This window comes from Embiotoca jacksoni, unplaced genomic scaffold (genome assembly GCF_022577435.1).
Source record: "Embiotoca jacksoni isolate LCO1_2020_lvr unplaced genomic scaffold, fEmbJac1.0.p SCAF_20, whole genome shotgun sequence".
NCBI classification, from domain to species: domain Eukaryota; kingdom Metazoa; phylum Chordata; class Actinopteri; family Embiotocidae; genus Embiotoca; species Embiotoca jacksoni.
Genome location: NW_027185341.1, coordinates 3,921,234 through 3,941,573, shown reverse-complemented (window position 1 = coordinate 3,941,573; position 20,340 = coordinate 3,921,234). Strand labels below are relative to the sequence as shown.

At 38.1% G+C, this 20,340-nt stretch overlaps 3 protein-coding genes across 5 annotated transcripts; 2 read left to right on the top strand and 1 right to left on the bottom strand.

The window, feature by feature from the left end:
- The first annotated feature begins 151 nt into the window (after window positions 1–151).
- Window positions 152–1,932, top strand: pigp (phosphatidylinositol glycan anchor biosynthesis, class P). Of its 3 annotated transcripts, none has more exons than XM_069155710.1 (5): window positions 152–163; window positions 458–542; window positions 871–943; window positions 1,097–1,215; window positions 1,483–1,932. In XM_069155710.1, exons 2-5 carry the CDS (start codon window positions 458–460, stop codon window positions 1,596–1,598), a joined length of 393 nt encoding a protein of 130 aa, XP_069011811.1. In that variant the 5' UTR covers window positions 152–163; the 3' UTR covers window positions 1,599–1,932. The 3 variants fall into 3 exon arrangements, with proteins under 3 accessions (XP_069011811.1, XP_069011809.1, XP_069011810.1); XM_069155708.1 differs by lacking the exon at window positions 152–163 and adding an exon at window positions 177–200; XM_069155709.1 differs by lacking the exon at window positions 152–163 and adding an exon at window positions 227–329.
- A 1,053-nt stretch (window positions 1,933–2,985) lies between these two features.
- On the top strand, window positions 2,986–5,311 carry LOC138202039 (putative nuclease HARBI1). Its single transcript, XM_069155706.1, has 2 exons — window positions 2,986–3,847; window positions 4,600–5,311. The coding sequence occupies exons 1-2, from the start codon at window positions 3,124–3,126 to the stop codon at window positions 5,031–5,033; spliced, it is 1,158 nt and encodes a 385-aa protein (XP_069011807.1). The 5' UTR covers window positions 2,986–3,123; the 3' UTR covers window positions 5,034–5,311.
- LOC138202038 (receptor-type tyrosine-protein phosphatase H-like) lies at window positions 5,281–19,816 on the bottom strand. The gene is made up of 27 exons (XM_069155704.1): window positions 19,506–19,816; window positions 18,481–18,601; window positions 17,859–18,113; window positions 17,458–17,709; window positions 16,695–16,946; window positions 16,294–16,545; window positions 15,893–16,144; window positions 15,132–15,383; window positions 14,731–14,982; window positions 13,968–14,219; window positions 12,804–13,055; window positions 12,403–12,654; window positions 11,641–11,892; window positions 11,183–11,458; window positions 10,520–10,777; window positions 10,118–10,348; window positions 9,447–9,707; window positions 9,110–9,203; window positions 8,966–9,016; window positions 8,649–8,730; window positions 8,404–8,494; window positions 8,169–8,245; window positions 7,730–7,864; window positions 7,389–7,511; window positions 6,918–7,078; window positions 6,318–6,453; window positions 5,281–5,723 (listed from the first exon to the last, which is right to left on the bottom strand). The coding sequence occupies exons 1-27, from the start codon at window positions 19,575–19,577 to the stop codon at window positions 5,577–5,579; spliced, it is 5,091 nt and encodes a 1,696-aa protein (XP_069011805.1). The 5' UTR covers window positions 19,578–19,816; the 3' UTR covers window positions 5,281–5,576.
- Between the last annotated feature and the right edge of the window lie 524 nt (window positions 19,817–20,340).

Below are 20,340 nucleotides of genomic sequence, written 5' to 3'. Positions count from 1 at the left end.
TGTTGTTTTTGGGAAAACATTTTTTTTTTAAATAATACAATTAAATATTTTAATACGTAAAAATGTTATGTTTAGTGGTTTATTCAGCGTGTTATTTGAAAGGCGGAACTGCTTTTCATAGTGAACGTTTCACATCGCGCTAAATATTGCGTGGGACAAACAGGTAAGATGACGGACTGACGATGTTTCTCGGCTTTAATGTGATTAAATCAAACAAGCAGCGTGACTTTTAATAGAAATATTTTGTGTAACTTGTTTTACTTTATACAGTCGACTATATCTGCATGATGGATTAATACGTCACGTAAAAATATTTCGTAAACATCTTGGTAATTAACTTTGAATATCGAAAGCTGAGTTCTGTTGCATTGACAGGAACATATCTGGTCGTGTTTACATTGCAACCTGCGGGCCTAAATATGTATGTTGTTTTAAGTTGTTGTTGTTTTGATTCCAGATGATGGTGGAGAACTCTCCCTCTCCTCTGCCTGAGAGGGCCATTTATGGCTTCGTTCTTTTCCTTGGCTCAAAGTTTGGCTTCTGTAAGTCAAATATTGTTATTTTCATTCTCCCAACATAAAAAAATAAAACTATATGATGCATCCAAATAACAAAACAGTGCTTCTCTTCTTGCATGAAAAAAGAAAAAGAAAAAAAAAAAGGCCTGCTGAAAATAATATTTCCATTTAAAAAAAAAAAAAAAAAAATAGGCTGCAAATGTAACGAAGAGGAAAACTCTTAAAGCTTTTTTGTGCGGTGTAAAAATGTTTTAGGTGTACAAAATGACTCCGATTTAGAAAGTAAACGAGTCAAATATTTACATTTTTCAGTGTCAACCACATCTGTAATGTTCCTTGCCTCTCTCCACAGGTCTGTATTGCCTGTGGGCTTTCATACCAGAGGAGTGGCTTCACTCAATAGGCCTCACTTATTGGCCTCAAAAGTGAGTCCAATTGTTCGAATCAGATGGTAACAAGTTGCCTCCCCTGACTCGCAAATAAATGCATGGCACAGGGAGTACATCAGCCACATTAGTAGTTTTTTTTTTAGTTTTTTTTTTTATGATCCTTGAACTGAAACCTTTTTCCCTTTGTAGGTACTGGGCTCTTGCGGTGCCCATCTATCTGCTGGTCGCAATAACCATCATTGCGTTGCTGCTGTTCGGAGTGAACATGAACAACACGGCCCCGCTCAACTCTGTGGACAACATCACAGGTGAGGAGGACGTTACTGTAAGCCGACTGTGATCTATGGTCATTATTTCTTCGGAAAAATTTAGAAAAAAAGTTCTAAATGAGAATGTAAAAGCTTAAAATGTGCTGTCTATTTTAATGTAATTTAAATATTTATGATAGTCAATCTCTAATATCATGTCTCCAGACTTCACAAAACACTCAAATAGTTAGAGGATTTTTTTTTTTTTTGAATGGATTCCCAAACGTCCTGACCATAACACGTTTGAATGTCTCCTTTCTGTCACAGATGTCTATGCTCAGACCCAGAGGACAGACTGCTGTCATAAGGGGGGAGTACCTCGACTGAGGGACATTCCCATCAGTGAAGTCAACAAAATGTTTTATTTATCTTCCAAGATGTAACAAACAAGATGTTGCTGCTGGCAGAATCGAAGGGAGGGTGGTGGGGAGTTATTGTGGTGACAGTGTTTACCTTTTGTTTATAAAATATGGATTAAACTTTATTTCTTTCTAAGAAGATTGTGCGATGCTTTATGCATCTATATAAGGCCAATTGATGTACTTTGTGTTAACAACAGTTTTGTGCTGAATGTGATTTAACACAAAATCAGGATATGATTGTAAGAGAAACTTGTACATTGGATGGAAAAGATAGCATTTGATTTTGTACGATAAGTTGCAGACCTCCGTATATATTATTTTGTGCAAAAAGCTTTTTTTTTTAATATCATACTTATATGAGATGATACATTATATGAATTATATTTGAATTGTAAGAAAAATAGTATAACCTTATCGTTAGATACAGTAAAGTTAAAACAGATAACATCTGCTGGAGCAGTTAAATGGCTCTCTGAGATGTCCTGATTCAGACTGACAAGGTTAAAGACGCACAAAGCAATAATTGTATTGAGAAGCATATCAGTCTGATTGTCAGATTTGATCCGTATTTACAGTTTAACTGAAATTACTTGCGATGTTTTTAAACATAGTTACACTTTTGTGTTTTTTATTGGTGTCCACTAGATGGTGACAACAAGCACATTTTCCAACTGCCTGAACATGAAACAAGACCGTGTATCCAGGATACATTGTTTTGTTACTGCATCTTTTGGCAGCCCTGATAGCTGGAATAAGACCAAGAAGTTCATGGAATAGCTGCACAATGTCAGACTAGAGAACAAAATATCAGTGGCGGAAAGTAATGCAGTACCTTCGCTCAGTTGACTGCTCAGATTTATATAATGTCGCTGGGTATAAAACTGTATATAAAGTAGTTCAAACTAGCTCCACCTGCAGCAGCTACAACAGAAACATGCTGCTTATATTACTGACGCTTCAGTATTAATCATCTATGACGTCTTATGTATTTACAAATCAGTGAGGGGGAACAAATCAGTACTTTTACTTCAATACTTAAACTAAGTGCAGCTAATACCAGCATATGATATGCTTCTCAATACAATTATTGCTTTGTGCATCTTTAATCTTGTCAGTCTGAATCAGGACATCTCAGAGAGCCATTTAACTGCTCCAGCAGATGTCATCTGTTTTAACTTTACTGTATCCAACAATGAGGTTATACTATTTTTCTTACAATTCAAATATAATTCATATAATGTATCATCTCATATAAGTATGATATGCAGCTACTTTTACTTAAGTGGGGTTTCTCTCATCTAGGACTTTTACTTGTAATGGAGTATTTTTAGTTAAATGATCTGAATACTGCTTCCACTATTTGCAAACTGTAAAGAGCTGTCAAAAAAAAAGGAGCAGCAAGTAAACCAGCAGAGGGCAGCAAGTGATCCACTGCAGCGATCTAACGGAGCGACAGAAGAAGAAGCAGCAGCAGCAGCAGCTGTGCAGCCCCTGACATGGCCTAGCTGTTTAATTATTATTTGTGACACTTGGTGCTTGATGTTGCATGCGTGTTTACACTCTCCGCAGTAGTAATAAAATGGCCTTCGCTCTGCCGGTGTGGCTTGCAGTCCAGGAAGAGCTCCTCGGACATGGCGAGGAGGCGGAGTACGGGACTCCGAGCTGTTTCGACGGTTTCGACGACGAAGCTTTGTTTGACTATTTCCACCTGACCAGACCCTGCATCGCGTTCATCACAGACACCGTCCGCCTCCGCATGAAGACGGTTGCCTTGAAGAAACTCCCGCTGTCCGTGGACGCGATGGTCATGGTGGCGCTCAACTATTACGCACTCGGGGTGTCGTCCGCCGCGGTCCTGCAGAAGGTCGGCCTGAATCTGATCGAGTGCCCCACGAACATCGTCGGCACAGTCTCCGGGGTCGTGGCGGGGATGTCCGACCAGTTCATCTCGTTCCCACAAACACCGGAAGCCAGAACCGACGTGGCCTTGAAGATCGAGACGTTCTGCGGGATCCCCAACGTGCTGGGCGTCCTGGCTCCAGCCCACTTCAAGATCCGAGCTTCTCCGTACGAGAAGGACACGTTCAGGTCTTTTGTCAACACGCAGGGCTACACGTCGGTCATGAGTCAGATCATATGCGACTCTGACGGCAACATACTGAGTGTTGAAAAATGCTGCGTGGGCAGCACGTTTGAGCAGGAAATGTGGGACTCGTCGTTCAAGGGACGAGAGATGGAGGAGGACCTTCACGGACCGTTTTGGGTTCTTGGTAAGAAAGCGATACAGCGAGTGGTCAACCTGTTTGGTGTCACATCCTTTTCTCCATCCTTTTCTCTGCGCAAAGTCTGAATTACTGGAAACACAAGCAGCTTCCTGTCATTAGAATCCAGAGAAATCCAACAACATGGTATTTTAATTAAGTGATATCCAAATTTTGACCCTAAAAAGGATCGAAATCAAAACTCTGATTCACTCACTAGCTCTTCCATAGCAGTTTGAATTTGCTCTGTTGCGATGGACTCACCAAAGTCTATGAAGACCATGATGTGTGGTTGTAAAAGCTGAGTTTTTAAATGTTCAAAAAAAAAATGACTATTTTCAAGGTCAAATACAAACCCGCATGCTCACAAATGCTGATCTTGATCATGTATTATATATGCATATAATATGTACATAATAAGACTATTTATAACATGCAATGCAGTTGAGTTCTACAGTCACTCCTCTATGTTAATTTTAATTAATGCTGGCAGGGTCTGTTTATTATGCTTACGTGCACAGGAAATGACGCATTCCCGTAGTGAGTGTTTTAGCTTTGAAACGCGTTACTGCTTCATCGTCTTTGCAATTAAATACTAAGTGCACGACTCGTCTCCTCGGAGGTGTACAGATCTGTTCCCATGCATACTTAAGCTTTAGATGTATCTACATTATGGAAAGGTTCTCTCCATTTAACTTCACATTTAAACGTTTGTTTCTCTAATGCTTCATTAATTGTCTTCTCTTGTGTTTCCTTGCAAGCTGGGAAGGGCTACCACTTAAGCAAACACGTCCTAACTCCGGTGTCGGAAACGGCGAACGAAAACGACATCCGCTTCAACGAGGCCCACGCAAAGATCCATGATGTCATGCGGACAACGCTGGGCTCGGTGAAGAGGCGTTTCAAGTGTCTGATGCAACTCGGTTTTGCACAAGAAGGCTCTTTGAACAAAAAGTCGAACATTATCAAGGCGTGCAGTGTGCTGCACAACATTGCTAAAAAGTTCTCGGTGCCTCCCCCGCCCACGGCTGGTAAAATTGAGGCCCTGCTTCCAGGCAAGCAGCTCTCAGCAGCAGCAGAGATCAACCCCGATGCCCTGAAAGCCAGACAGGAACTGATTGATGCCAACTTCTCTGTCGGCTCCAGCAGTCGGGACCCATCGGGTAGCAACACGACAGAGGAGGAGGACGTATGAGGTTGTGTTGTTTGCTCTAAGAGGCCAATGGAAAGGACCGTCCTCATACTGACTGACACTGGAACCGAAACTCTTGTTTACACTGCAAAATTTACACAGCCTGAAGCGAGTTGCTGCTCTGTTCAGTTTGACAGGAACATGTTAAGGTGACAGCATACTGGGTTTTTCATTTCAGTTGCAGACTCTGTAAAAGCACATTCAGATACTTTTGTGAACACAAAATATTTCATATCTTTTTTTACCTGTTTTTTTTTTTTATTGTTAATAAATGTAATTTTAAAACATTCTTTGGTCACCTGGAGTGTTGTTTCCTTACGTGATAACAACAACAACAACAACAACAATAATATTAATAAGAGTACACAACTGGCAGAAGACAGGAGCAAAAATGTCAACGTTAAATAAAATCTAAAGTGTGTTTTGCATTTACAGTAAATATAGAGAAAAAAAATACATTTTAGTTTCCAACAAAATATAGCATATAGATATTAGAAATAGTTTTTCATTAAGTGCATAAAAGACTGAGTGCAGGGTTGACACTCTTTAAGTATTACTCCTGTTTGAAGTAAACTCTCGGAGTGCAGTGGCATTGACGTATATCGATTCCGTATTCTCATATATGTTCTCTTCTCCGTTCTCATATGGCTGCAGACAGTCCATGATGCATTGGTGCAGGAAAACATACTGGGACTGAAAAGACATTAACAAAAGTTGCTGGTCATCTGAAATGCAGATCTCATGGTTTGAGAGAATTTAGTATTCTGGCCGACACTTCTTTGTATTCAGAATTTCTACAGAACGGGTTAAATGCCTCAGAGTTTTGCAATAATGTTGGCCAAACCTTTGCTTTTGCACTTAAACTTCACTTTTGTGAGGCTTGCATTAATTTGACTAAAGCCAAGATTTCAAGTAAAAACCTGAAGCAGTGCAACTTATGTCCCTAATGCTACACATTGCTGGCCTGTGGTTTTTTTTTTTCCCACTATCATAAGCACTGAGATGTTGATATCTGGAGTTGCAAATAGAAATAATTTTAAATAGTCTGTTATGCAGATTGACTTGTAGTTCAAGTTAAAAAGGGGCAGAAAAAAAGGCATCAGATCCATATATTTGAATGAAAGGATGAAAAGGAGCAACCACTGGAAATCGAATAGCTTACACATACTATGCCGCAGTGTCAGTGCTTGTACTGTACCACCAGCTCTGTTTAAAAATAAATACATGGGTATGTAATTGAGGAAGTGGTATCTCAGCCTGAAGCAACTTAGTACCATTAGTTTTTACCTCTGTCTGCACCATGTACGGTCGATTCAGCCTCATCTTGCGCACAAAGGCATTGATGCCCACTGCTCGCTCTTTCTCCAGCTGCTGAAGCAGCACATCTAAGGCAATGATAGTGCCAGTCCTCCCCACTCCGGCACTAAGAGAGAGACAACACAGCACAAGTGTCATCATGAGGTAGTCCTGACTGTAACACTGCATACTTAACCATACTTATTTAATGCATTATTGTGCCATGTATCGGTATTTGTAGCTGTGACCTAAGTGTGTCTCAGTGAGCTCTGATAATCCTTCACACACTGTCAGTTTTAATCGCCACTGTGGCAACAAGGAGGCACTGGACAATTTGCAAGTGTGGGTATTGGAATGGACCTGTTTAACTTTCTAGTTCACAATTCATAATGTCATGAAAACTGATATTTTATAAAACAAGATATAATTGCAGTGTTCGATTTGTGTTGACCCAATTTCTGGACCTCAAGTTTTGACATTTCTCTGACATTTTTTGTTAACCTTAAACTGGTTTTTATATAATAGAAGCCTATAAATGGTGTAGGTTTCTCTCCCAGGAGTCTAGATTGAAAGCAATCATTTATTCTGTACCTGCAGTGAACCACAGTTGGAGCTCTTCCTCCTTCTTTCTCTATGTGCCATCTCACCAGCCTTCTGAACTCGATCAGGACTTCAGTGCACTGTGGGACTCCATGGTCCGGCCAGGCAGTGAAGTGGAAATGTTTTACTGTACGTTCTTCTGCGGTGTCTCTCTGTGAAGAAGATTCAAGTAGAGGAATCCAGTTAATGTGGGTCTTGAACTAGTGGTTGATATGAATTCTTGGAGTACCCAACAAACATTGTCCTCTTTGAGAGAAAATGTGTGAAAATTCATACATGCTTCTATTATGACACAAACAGCAAACAAAGGCATTAAATATTATTCTATAATTTGTTATTTGAGCTCTGACACAGCTCTATGTGTCAGACAAAGCTTTTTGTTTCGTTCACTTAACTTGGATATATGTTAACACTCAACCTATTAAATTACACAACAAAAAAAAATGTAGAAATGTTTTGTACATGTTTCACACTAAACTCCCTCAACGTCCAGTCGGGCTCCTGTCGCTCTGATCTGGTGGTGACCACCAGCTCTCCATAGATGCAAGGCTTGCCCTCTCCAGGCCAGTACCGTTCACACTTGGTCTAGGAAAAGGAAACATAAAGTGGAAATGAACATCTGTTCATATCAGAGCTGTATGAGCTCTTTGTGAAAACATTTTTTTTTTTTGTGCAAAGGGAGGACATGTACATTATCTCCACCTGACAACACATTTGCTAGAAGAGAAAAATATTAACAATGCATCACTACATTTTAATTTGCACATCTTTTAAATTCTATTGCAATTTTACTGAGGACTTACCCGTCCGCCTTCGGTGCAGTTGGCTACCATGACGATGCGTTTTACGCTTTCTTCCCAAATCATTCTCCAAAAATCGTTGAGTGTGGAGGGCAGAGGACCCTGAGTGGCAATGTATTCTCTATTGCTGTTGTAGCCCTGAGAAGCAGTTGACAAAGTTGTCACAGTGCACTTATTTGGCTTTTATATGCCTCAGTGTGAAATGTAAAAAAGCCTTTTATGGTCACGACATCAGCATAACTTGCCAGACTATAAATGAATGTGCATTTACAGATGTTTAAGCAACCATGGGTTGCAACTTCACTCCACATAGTTAAAATTTCAGGCATTTCAAACCTGTCTTTTCTTACTAAAGTTTGAGTCAAGATTTCTGCATGCTCACTGTACTATAGTTACAGAAAGATCTTTACTAAATGGTTGTCAATTATGAAGTAAAACCTACTGGCATGTAACTGGCATTAATGTAGTCTGAGGTCCCATTTGGATCTAATGTAGTTAGTTTCACCCGACACCAGTCGTCTATGATGAGAAAACAGAAGGTAATTTTGTTGCAATTCACCACAAAGGAAGACTTTTCTCAAGACAACCACAGCTCGAATGAGTAAGAGGATCTGGGCCATTTCATGAGTCTTCATTGCTCATGATCACGTGCCTGAACAGTCAGAGGACAGACTTACATGGCATGACGTTGTTGAAACGATTCTTCCCTTTGTTCTCGGGTAAAATAGCTACCCTTCGTATCTGGTCCGTGCCAATGGGAATGAGGTCCTAGATGGAAGTGAGAGATGACACGGCATGAAATACAGACAAAAGCCAACAGAAAACAAAATAAACAACAACTGGAAATAGTTCTGAGATCTGACTCGAAAATCGGAAGATAGAGAAGAGGAAGAACAAAGTACAGTTGGAGTTTTTTATGCACCTCATATTCCCGGCTGAAAGCTCGGTTCTCATCCACTTTTAACTGATAGAAGTGCTCTGGAAACTTTGCTATAGAAATAGGTCTGAAAAATATACCAAATGTAGAATTCATGTCATTCTGTGTATCAAATGAAATAATAAATATTACAAAGTATTGAGTACATTTTTCACATGTGGTTAACATAACTAATTCTCTCCCAAATGTGCCTCACTATACAATTATATAATGATACATTATACCTAATTCAATTAAAAGAAATTGTGGGTTACTAACAGCTTAACATTAACGAAGAGATGACGAAACTTTCGGCTACTTACTTATCCGCTGTATTCGATTGTTTGGATCCACCAATGAATGCCTTTTTTCTGCTGTGGGAATGAATCAAAGAGTTTCACTGAGTGAATCTGACAGAATAAATTTCAGGGATATAATTTTAACTAAAGCACTGACGCAGCACCAACCTGATAATATCTGGTCTTTTAAGGAAAATGAAGATCGCCACACAGACAAGAACACCAAAAAACAACACAGCAAATACTGACCCTGCAATGACACCTGCAGCAAGTAAAAACATAATCAAACATTTGAAACTTCAACTGATACTCAACAATGCAGAATATGCATCACAATAACATTTTTTTTTTATTTTAATCGTGTAATTTAAGAAGACACATAAAGTTAAAAGAACCAAAGCAAGTCATATAACTCATGGCAAAGTGCAATAATGAGGGAACAGTAAAGAAAGTAAAGAAGAAGAAAAAAAAACAGTACAATTGTGATGCAGTCACTTTTACTCACCCCTTGGATCAGTAGCACATGAAAAAACAAATGGTTCAGAACTCCTTATGCTCCCAGACAGTGAAGCAACAGACACTGTGTATGTTTTGGCAGGTTGGAATCCAGGTATGATGATGCGTGTGTTATTGGCGTGCACTGTGGAATTCTTCCCATTCACGTTAACCTCCACAGTAGTCCACACACCATTCGGCTTATTCCAGGCAATAAAAACAGAATAGCCAGATGCCCAGTACTCACAGTGAGCACTCAAAACAGGAGGAACTGAGTAAATCAAGAGAAAAGATGTCTTTACAATCAAAAACAACGACGCATTACAACACAGAAAATTGTAAATATATGACATGTCGAAAAAAAACTACATTTTATATTTTGGGTTTTTATTGATCACAAAGGCGCAACCCTTGAATCTGGGTAGGATGCTTGTTGTGGGCATTTCACTATTTATTCATGTTTTTATAGATCAACTGATTGATTCATTTTTATTTAAAAAAAAAATATCAGTCAATGAATTCATACTAAAAAAATAAGTATTACTATCACAACCAATATGGTCACGTGCTCTGAGATCTTAAATCTTTCACTACAGAATGTGAAATATTATGCTAATACATCAGATTATTTCTGTTGGGAATGCAGATTAATACATTTCGGTAAAACATATTTGTACTCACGGACTGTCAGATTGTGGCGACACTGCTGCAAAGGTGTGGGAAATTCTTCATACATGAGAGATATGTCATAGGTGGCACCAGGGTAAAGGCCAGTGAATGTCACATTTCTTCCTCCAGGACTGACATGAGTTTGTGATTTATTAGTGGCAGTAGCATTGGAGAACAAGCCTTCAATCGTTCCTCGGATTGATGAGTTCGTAACGTGCCAGTTTACCTTGGCACAGTCAATGGCTGAAGAGGATGAGAAAATAAGTGCAAACAGACACAAGTTAGTACATAATGTTATCAAATCAAAACATGAACTTGAGTTTTCCGGAAGCAGAACTTGTCGACTAAATTCATGCGGAAAAAAAAAAAGTATTTTTATGATGAAAAATAGTTTGACATAAGGCTTCCATATACCTGTTACTGTGAGAACTTCATAAGCAGTGCTGGTGAGTCTTGAGAACAGTGTGATCACGCTGATTGCATACAGTTTTCCAGGCTCAAGAGGTGTTACTGAATACGACACGATATGTGAGGATCCACCTGGGATAACTGCGTATTCAGTGCCATTAACCTGAACCAAGTATTCCCAGTCTGTATTTTTATTCTCCCATTTTAGAGTTATGGTGGTCAGCAAGCGTTCAGTCACATTGACCAACAGCACCTCTGGAGGAACTGATGAAAAGAAACAAACTTTTATTCACCAAAAAACTCAAAGGTGGAAATTGTTTGGTGTGTTGAATTGGAATTACTACATGTTATGACATATCACAAATATTATCTTGTTATTGCAAACATTTACAAGTTAAAAGTCTGAATAGATATAGCCAGGCAGTGCCAGGCCACAGCTGATATTTCCTGCTTCTTTATTGCAGTTATACTGTTCTCAAATCTCTCCCTCTTTATCTGATTTATGACGGGACAAAGGGTACAGAAAGTTCCTAAACTGTACGACTACCGGAATTGTTATATGGCTATTTACTTTACGTGATAGGTTGAAAAAGTGAAAAGGGATAGGTAAATATAGAGATTCACAAAAAAAACCATCTAGTTACACATAAATAATCACAGATCACCAACCTGTCGGAACAGTAAATCTGTGTCCAGTGCTGTTGACTCCCCCAAACACAGTGATCAGAGTGAAATAGTATCGTGTCCCAGCATTAAGCAGAGAGACCTCATGTGTGACCGATGCCTCTTCAAGAGATCCATCGCTCTCGTCCATAACGTGACTGCCATTGTCCATGTCATCATATAGTAGGAAGTAAGTTGAGATGTTCTTGACCTTGTACCACATCAGAGTTATACTGGTTTCATTTTGAGACAATACAGTCACATTCTGAACAGTTTCTGGAGCTGAAAGAGGGCAGATGACAAACAGTGGTTTCTTTAGAAAACAAAAGGCAGACTTATTTAATTTTTATACATAACAGCAGGTTATTACAAGGATAATTTACTCTGGATAAAATTAATTTTATTCAGTCATACTATAACAGCAACACAATAAATGGGCCTTTATTACAAGAAAGACATCTCACCAGTGACAGCAGTGAGGTTGACTCCGCTGCTTCTGATGTTCTCAAACACGGTGAAGAGAGTGAACTTGTATTCAGTCCCACTTGTCAGATCTGAGATTGTGTGTCTCTGAAGTCCTGCTGAGGTAGTAAAGTTTGTCTCTGCTCCATTGAAAATAAGTGTATACCGGTGGATGCCAGACACTTCTGTCCACTGCAGAGTTATACTGGTCTCATTTTGTCCAACTGATTTGAGCTCATCAGCGTTACGAGGAGCTAAAATGTGAAAACACAAGGTGAAGAAACTGTAACACAATGGAATTTGCACATTTAAAAAAAAAAAATCAATGAATGTTACTGACAAAATGCTGTACAGTATTTCTTTACTTTTTCAACAAATATAAAGTTTCAATTAATTCCAGTATTTCTTCAGTGATGTCAAAAATATGAAGTGAGCAGCACCCTTCTGTTACTGAGAAACTTTAAATTAAACATTGGTATGGAGCTTTGTCCTAGCTGAAATTAGGTTATATATGTGAAAACACAGTCACATTCTTAACATGTTCTGGAGCTGAAAAAGGACAAACAGTGGTTTCAGTTCAAAAACAAATTCAGAGAATTATTTCAATTTTAAACATGACAGCTGGTTACAAGCATAATTTTAAAAGCATAAGTTTCGTTAGATAAGATTCATTCCATTCAGTCATACTCGGAGAGAACAATGCATCTGTTAAATGAATAAAACATAAAATTTCGTAGTCCTCTATGAGAGGAAAGACATCTCACCAGTGACAGCAGTGAGGTTGACTCCACTGCTGCTGATGTTCTCAAACACAGTGAAGAGAGTGAACTTATGTTCAGTCCCACTTTTCAGATTTGAGATTGTGTGTGTCACAAGTTCTTCTGATGAGTTAATGTTTATCTCTCCTCCATCAAACACAAGTGTATAATTGTGTATCTCAGACCCTTCTGTCCACTGCAGAGTTATACTGGTCTCATTTTGTCCAACTGATTTAAATTCTTTTGCATTAAGAGGAGCTGAAATTTGAAAATAAATCAAGAAGGAACAGTTACAAAATTTAGTTTACAGACGACACGATATCCCAAATAAAACGGTGTTTCACATGTTAGTAAACCAGTCAGTCCTGGCTCCTTTTGTGGGCCGATATCAGACAAAAGTATCTTACCAGTGACAGCAGTGAGGTTGACTCCGCTGCTTCTGATGTTCTCAAACACAGTGAAGAGAGTGAACTTGTATTCAGTCCCACTTGTCAGATCTGAGATTGTGTGTCTCTGAAGTCCTGCTGAGGTAGTAAAGTTTGTCTCTATTCCGTTGAAAACAAGTGTATACCGGTGGATGCCAGGCACTTCTGTCCACTGCAGAGTTATACTGGTCTCATTTTGTTCAACTGATTTGAGCTCATCAGCGTTACGAGGAGCTAAAATGTGAAAACACAAGGTGAAGAAACTGTAACACAATGGAATTTGCACATTTAAAAAAAAAAAAATCAATGAATGTTACTGACAAAATGCTGTACAGTACTTCTTTACTTTTTCAACAAATATAAAGTTTCAATTAATTCCAGTATTTCTTCAGTGATGTCAAAAATATGAAGTGAGCAGCACCCTTCTGTTACTGAGAAACTTTAAATTAAACATTGGTATGGAGCTTTGTCCTAGCTGAAATTAGGTTATATATGTGAAAACACAGTCACATTCTTAACATTTTCTGGAGCTGAAAAAGGACAAACAGTGGTTTCAGTTCAAAAACAAATTCAGAGAATTATTTCAATTTTAAACATGACAGCTGGTTACAAGCATAATTTTAAAAGCATAAGTTTCGTTAGATGAGATTAATTCCATTCAGTCATACTCGGAGAGAACAACGCATCTGTTAAATGAATAAAACATAACATTTCGTAGTCCTCTATGAGAGGAAAGACATCTCACCAGTGACAACAGTGAGGTTGACTCCACTGCTGCTGATGTTCTCAAACACAGTGAAGAGAGTGAACTTATATTCAGTCCCACTTTTCAGATTTGAGATTGTGTGTGTCACAAGTTTTTCTGATGAGTTAATGTTTATCTCTCCTCCATCAAACACAAGTGTATAATTGTGTATCTCAGACCCTTCTGTCCACTGCAGAGTTATACTGGTCTCATTTTGTCCAACTGATTTAAATTCTTTTGCATTAAGAGGAGCTGAAATTTGAAAATAAATCAAGAAGGAACAGTTACAAAATTTAGTTTACAGACGACACGATATCCCAAATAAAACGGTGTTTCACATGTTAGTAAACCAGTCAGTCCTGGCTCCTTTTGTGGGCCGATATCAGACAAAAGTATCTTACCAGTGACAGCAGTGAGGTTGACTCCGCTGCTTCTGATGTTCTCAAACACAGTGAAGAGAGTGAACTTGTATTCAGTCCCACTTGTCAGATCTGAGATTGTGTGTCTCTGAAGTCCTGCTGAGGTAGTAAAGTTTGTCTCTATTCCGTTGAAAACAAGTGTATACCGGTGGATGCCAGGCACTTCTGTCCACTGCAGAGTTATACTGGTCTCATTTTGTTCAACTGATTTGAGCTCATCAGCGTTACGAGGAGCTAAAATGTGAAAACACAAGGTGAAGAAACTGTAACACAATGGAATTTGCACATTTAAAAAAAAAAAAATCAATGAATGTTACTGACAAAATGCTGTACAGTACTTCTTTACTTTTTCAACAAATATAAAGTTTCAATTAATTCCAGTATTTCTTCAGTGATGTCAAAAATATGAAGTGAGCAGCACCCTTCTGTTACTGAGAAACTTTAAATTAAACATTGGTATGGAGCTTTGTCCTAGCTGAAATTAGGTTATATATGTGAAAACACAGTCACATTCTTAACATTTTCTGGAGCTGAAAAAGGACAAACAGTGGTTTCAGTTCAAAAACAAATTCAGAGAATTATTTCAATTTTAAACATGACAGCTGGTTACAAGCATAATTTTAAAAGCATAAGTTTCGTTAGATGAGATTAATTCCATTCAGTCATACTCGGAGAGAACAACGCATCTGTTAAATGAATAAAACATAACATTTCGTAGTCCTCTATGAGAGGAAAGACATCTCACCAGTGACAGCAGTGAGGTTGACTCCACTGCTGCTGATGTTCTCAAACACAGTGAAGAGAGTGAACTTATATTCAGTCCCACTTTTCAGATTTGAGATTGTGTGTGTCACAAGTTTTTCTGATGAGTTAATGTTTATCTCTCCTCCATCAAACACAAGTGTATAATTGTGTATCTCAGACCCTTCTGTCCACTGCAGAGTTATACTGGTCTCATTTTGTCCAACTGATTTAAATTCTTTTGCATTAAGAGGAGCTGAAATTTGAAAATAAATCAAGAAGGAACAGTTACAAAATTTAGTTTACAGACGACACGATATCCCAAATAAAACGGTGTTTCACATGTTAGTAAACCAGTCAGTCCTGGCTCCTTTTGTGGGCCGATATCAGACAAAAGTATCTTACCAGTGACAGCAGTGAGGTTGACTCCGCTGCTTCTGATGTTCTCAAACACAGTGAAGAGAGTGAACTTGTATTCAGTCCCACTTGTCAGATCTGAGATTGTGTGTCTCTGAAGTCCTGCTGAGGTAGTAAAGTTTGTCTCTGTTTCGTTGAAAACAAGTGTATACCGGTGGATGCCAGACACTTCTGTCCACTGCAGAGTTATACTGGTCTCATTTTGTTCAACTGATTTGAGCTCATCAGCGTTACGAGGAGCTAAAATGTGAAAACACAAGGTGAAGAAACTGTAACACAATGGAATTTGCACATTTAAAAAAAAAAATGAATGAATGTTACTGACAAAATGCTGTACAGTATTTCTTTACTTTTTCAACAAATATAAAGTTTCAATTAATTCCAGTATTTCTTCAGTGATGTCAAAAATATGAAGTGAGCAGCACCCTTCTGTTACTGAGAAACTTTAAATTAAACATTGGTATGGAGCTTTGTCCTAGCTGAAATTAGGTTATATATGTGAAAACACAGTCACATTCTTAACATGTTCTGGAGCTGAAAAAGGACAAACAGTGGTTTCAGTTCAAAAACAAATTCAGAGAATTATTTCAATTTTAAACATGACAGCTGGTTACAAGCATAATTTTAAAAGCATAAGTTTCGTGAGATAAGATTCATTCCATTCAGTCATACTCGGAGAGAACAACACATCTGTTAAATGAATAAAACATAACATTTCGCAGTCCTCTATGAGAGGAAAGACATCTCACCAGTGACAGCAGTGAGGTTGACTCCACTGCTGCTGATGTTCTCAAACACAGTGAAGAGAGTGAACTTATGTTCAGTCCCACTTTTCAGATTTGAGATTGTGTGTGTCACAAGTTCTTCTGATGAGTTAATGTTTATCTCTCCTCCATCAAACACAAGTGTATAATTGTGTATCTCAGACCCTTCTGTCCACTGCAGAGTTATACTGGTCTCATTTTGTCCAACTGATTTAAATTCTTTTGCATTAAGAGGAGCTGAAATTTGAAAATAAATCAAGAAGGAACAGTTACAAAATTTAGTTTACAGACGACACGATATCCCAAATAAAACGGTGTTTCACATGTTAGTAAACCAGTCAATCCTGGCTCCTTTTGTGGGTCGATATCAGACAAAAGTGTCTCACCAGTGACAGCAGTGAGGTTGACTCCGCTGCTGCTGATGTTCTCAAACACAGTGAAGAGAGTGAACTTATATTCAGTCCCATTTTTCAGATTTGAGATTGTGTGTGTCACAAGTTTTTCTGATGAGTTAATGTTTATCTCTCCTCCATCAAACACAAGTGTATAATTGTGTATCTCAGACCCTTCTGTCCACTGCAGAGTTATACTGGTCTCATTTTGTCCAACTGATTTAAATTCTTTTGCATTAAGAGGAGCTGAAATTTGAAAATAAATCAAGAAGGAACAGTTACAAAATTTAGTTTACAGACGACACGATATCCCAAATAAAACGGTGTTTCACATGTTAGTAAACCAGTCAGTCCTGGCTCCTTTTGTGGGCCGATATCAGACAAAAGTATCTTACCAGTGACAGCAGTGAGGTTGACTCCGCTGCTTCTGATGTTCTCAAACACAGTGAAGAGAGTGAACTTGTATTCAGTCCCACTTGTCAGATCTGAGATTGTGTGTCTCTGAAGTCCTGCTGAGGCAGTAAAGTTTGTCTCTATTCCGTTGAAAACAAGTGTATACCGGTGGATGCCAGGCACTTCTGTCCACTGCAGAGTTATACTGGTCTCATTTTGTTCAACTGATTTGAGCTCATCAGCGTTACGAGGAGCTAAAATGTGAAAACACAAGGTGAAGAAACTGTAACACAATGGAATTTGCACATTTAAAAAAAAAAAAATCAATGAATGTTACTGACAAAATGCTGTACAGTATTTCTTTACTTTTTCAACAAATATAAAGTTTCAATTAATTCCAGTACTTCTTCAGTGATGTCAAAAATATGAAGTGAGCAGCACCCTTCTGTTACTGAGAAACTTTAAATTAAACATTGGTATGGAGCTTTGTCCTAGCTGAAATTAGGTTATATATGTGAAAACACAGTCACATTCTTAACATGTTCTGGAGCTGAAAAAGGACAAACAGTGGTTTCAGTTCAAAAACAAATTCAGAGAATTATTTCAATTTTAAACATGACAGCTGGTTACAAGCATAATTTTAAAAGCATAAGTTTCGTTAGATGAGATTAATTCCATTCAGTCATACTCGGAGAGAACAACGCATCTGTTAAATGAATAAAACATAACATTTCGTAGTCCTCTATGAGAGGAAAGACATCTCACCAGTGACAGCAGTGAGGTTGACTCCACTGCTGCTGATGTTCTCAAACACAGTGAAGAGAGTGAACTTATATTCAGTCCCATTTTTCAGATTTGAGATTGTGTGTGTCACAAGTTTTTCTGATGAGTTAATGTTTATCTCTCCTCCATCAAACACAAGTGTATAATTGTGTATCTCAGACCCTTCTGTCCACTGCAGAGTTATACTGGTCTCATTTTGTCCAACTGATTTAAATTCTTTTGCATTAAGAGGAGCTGAAATTTGAAAATAAATCAAAAAGGAACGGTTACAAAATTTAGTTTACAGACGACACGATATCCCAAATATAACGGTGTTTCACATGTTAGTAAACCAGTCAGTCCTGGCTCCTTTTGTGGGTCGATATCAGACAAAAGTATCTTACCAGTGACAGCAGTGAGGTTGACTCCGCTGCTTCTGATGTTCTCAAACACAGTGAAGAGAGTGAACTTGTATTCAGTCCCACTTGTCAGATCTGAGATTATGTGTGTCTGAAGTCCTGCTGAGGCAGTAAAGTTTGTCTCTGTTTCGTTGAAAACAAGTGTATACCAGTCGATGCCAGGCACTTCTGTCCACTGCAGAGTTATACTGGTCTCATTTTGTCCAACTGATTTGAGCTCTGTCGTGTCAGGAGGAGGAGCTAAAATGTGAAAACACAAGGTGAAGAAAATGTAACACAACAGGATTTTCAAAAAAAGATAATTATCCCAACAAAATACTTCATACTTTTTCAACAGATAAAAAATGTTCAGTAATTCCAAAACTTTATATTGATATTTTTGTCACAAAAAAAACTATAGATTGTTCATGTCCCACTGATGCAGTAACACTATGTGAACACAAATATATAGTTGATGACATCTCTCAAAATATTAGTGTGTTTTGTTTTTAAATAGAGTTTTGAGTGTGATGTTCACTTTTACCACATTAACAACCAATCAAGATTGGCATTCACATTAGTGTTACGTGTCGCCCACTAAAGACAAAAGACAGCAGTTCATACTTACATGGTTTTGCTGTTGTCATTGAAGTGGTTAGCAGGGTTGTTTTCGGTTCTGGTTTTGTTGCAGTTATCACTGCTGTTGTCATTGTGACGCTTGATGTTGGTGTCGTGGACTCACTTACACCCTGAAAACAGAACAAGAATCGGCACAGAGAAAATTACCTAATCCCCAAAAATCCCCAAAGTTTACTTTTATACTGTACAATACTGCCAGAAAATCATTTAACTACGGAATCTACGCAGTTGGGACAATGCTGATGCAATCTCTATTCCAAGTATACCAAGGCCATTTAATTCATGCTTTCTATCTTGTATCAACTTGTACGGATGTGCAGGAAACTTGAGGAAACATCAGAGAATGTCAAATGCAAATTATGGTCTGGAAATTGTGTAACGTTTTGTATGTATGCTTCCAAAATCTACAAGTATATCTAAAATATGTTGATCAAAGAGCTGAAAAATGCATGAATTCATAAACAATGGCCAACCATTGCATAAAACCGCTTTTCTATTGCCAAAATCGCCCATGACCTATATTTTCAGCCCTAATATAACATTCAAAATTCGATATCTTCTGATAAATACAGTCTGGAATATATCAACAAAAACAGTACCGAGCTACATCATCTTGTCTACAATAAACAATATAACAATACGTTTTTGAGATATCGCTTGTGTTTTACATTGTTGTTTCCTCATTCATGCTTATTTTTTTTCTCTGAGGAAGCAAATAGGAATAGATTACAGCAGTTTAGTAAGAATTAATTCATATTTCCCCATCTGAAAAAGTCCATAATTTGTATTTTGTGGAATAGTTTTTTTTGTTGCTTCTGTCTGATGTTTCAGAGAATGTAATTTCATTGTCTAAAGTGTAATTTCATTGTCTAAAGTTCATTATGTAATGCACATCCTGCCTTGAGCCCTCCGTGTGGTTTTGACTGCATGTTTTGTTGACGGTAACCTTTTGAAAAGAGTGAAACTATCTGAGCAACATCAAACTGGAAAGTAAAAAAAAACAAAAAAACTTACCCATAGCAGACTCAAGAAAGCACACAGCAGCAGGTGGTCTGAGGTGGTTGTGAAAGATAAAATCTTCATCATTAGTAAGGAGTAAGGACTATTAACTTACACACATACTATGACCGTGTTAAATTCCTTTGTTGTCCCAAAATGAACAGCAACTTTCTTTTCTCAGCACTGCCGCTGGTGTGTTGACAGAAACAACACTTAAGGGTGGAAGAATTTCTCCTTCTGGGCTGACGCAGTACAATATTAACTTTATTCCAGAAGTGTTGACTTTTAATTTCTAACAATGTCCTCCTCCTGTAACCTCTGGTCCCTTCTCATACTGGCAAGTGACTAAGTAAATAGCTGCTTCTCCTTTTTGGCCTTGAACAACCACAGAGACCTTTACCCCGCCTGTTACTTCCTTATAACGGTCGCAGTGTGCTGCTTGTCAAACGTACGTCAATCAAGTGAATTTGCCTGTTATAAATGTTTATTAGTGGGAATTACTTTATATCTGCTCTCATTACATGTTTGGGACTGCCTGTTTAGCTTTTTATATAGGAACGTTTTTTATTTGTAATTTATGAGCACAGGCAAACTTTTCAAATACAATTCAACATAGATACCACTGTTGTTTTTTTTAAGAATTTGATATGATTATTCTCGTGTTTTCTTAGTTAAAATCACTGCAGAGTCTATTCAGCTGGACTGGTGTCACAGAACAGTAAATCTGGCTTCTTTGCACCTTCTCATTAAGCTGTGATATTTATAGCTTACTTGTGGTTGACATCTTAAAGGAACTGCGAACAGAAAATATCACCAACTTCTAACAGCATGAAGCCACGGCAGTGTTTAT

Bases quoted from the DNA above. Each gene is read 5' to 3' on its own strand.
- LOC138202038 (XM_069155704.1), bottom strand. From the start codon at position 19,577: ATGATGAAGATTTTATCTTTCACAACCACCTCAGACCACCTGCTGCTG. The intron at 18,114-18,480 runs GTAAGTATGAAC...TTCACATTTTAG, and splicing joins AATGACAACAGCAAAACCAT to CTCCTCCTCCTGACACGACA. The intron at 7,512-7,729 runs GTAAGTCCTCAG...TCCTTTTCCTAG, and splicing joins ACTGCACCGAAGGCGGACGG to ACCAAGTGTGAACGGTACTG.
- LOC138202039 (XM_069155706.1), top strand. From the start codon at position 3,124: ATGCGTGTTTACACTCTCCGCAGTAGTAATAAAATGGCCTTCGCTCTG. The intron at 3,848-4,599 runs GTAAGAAAGCGA...TTTCCTTGCAAG, and splicing joins CGGACCGTTTTGGGTTCTTG to CTGGGAAGGGCTACCACTTA.
- pigp (XM_069155708.1), top strand. The intron at 944-1,096 runs GTGAGTCCAATT...TTCCCTTTGTAG, and splicing joins CTCACTTATTGGCCTCAAAA to GTACTGGGCTCTTGCGGTGC. The intron at 1,216-1,482 runs GTGAGGAGGACG...TTTCTGTCACAG, and splicing joins CTCTGTGGACAACATCACAG to ATGTCTATGCTCAGACCCAG.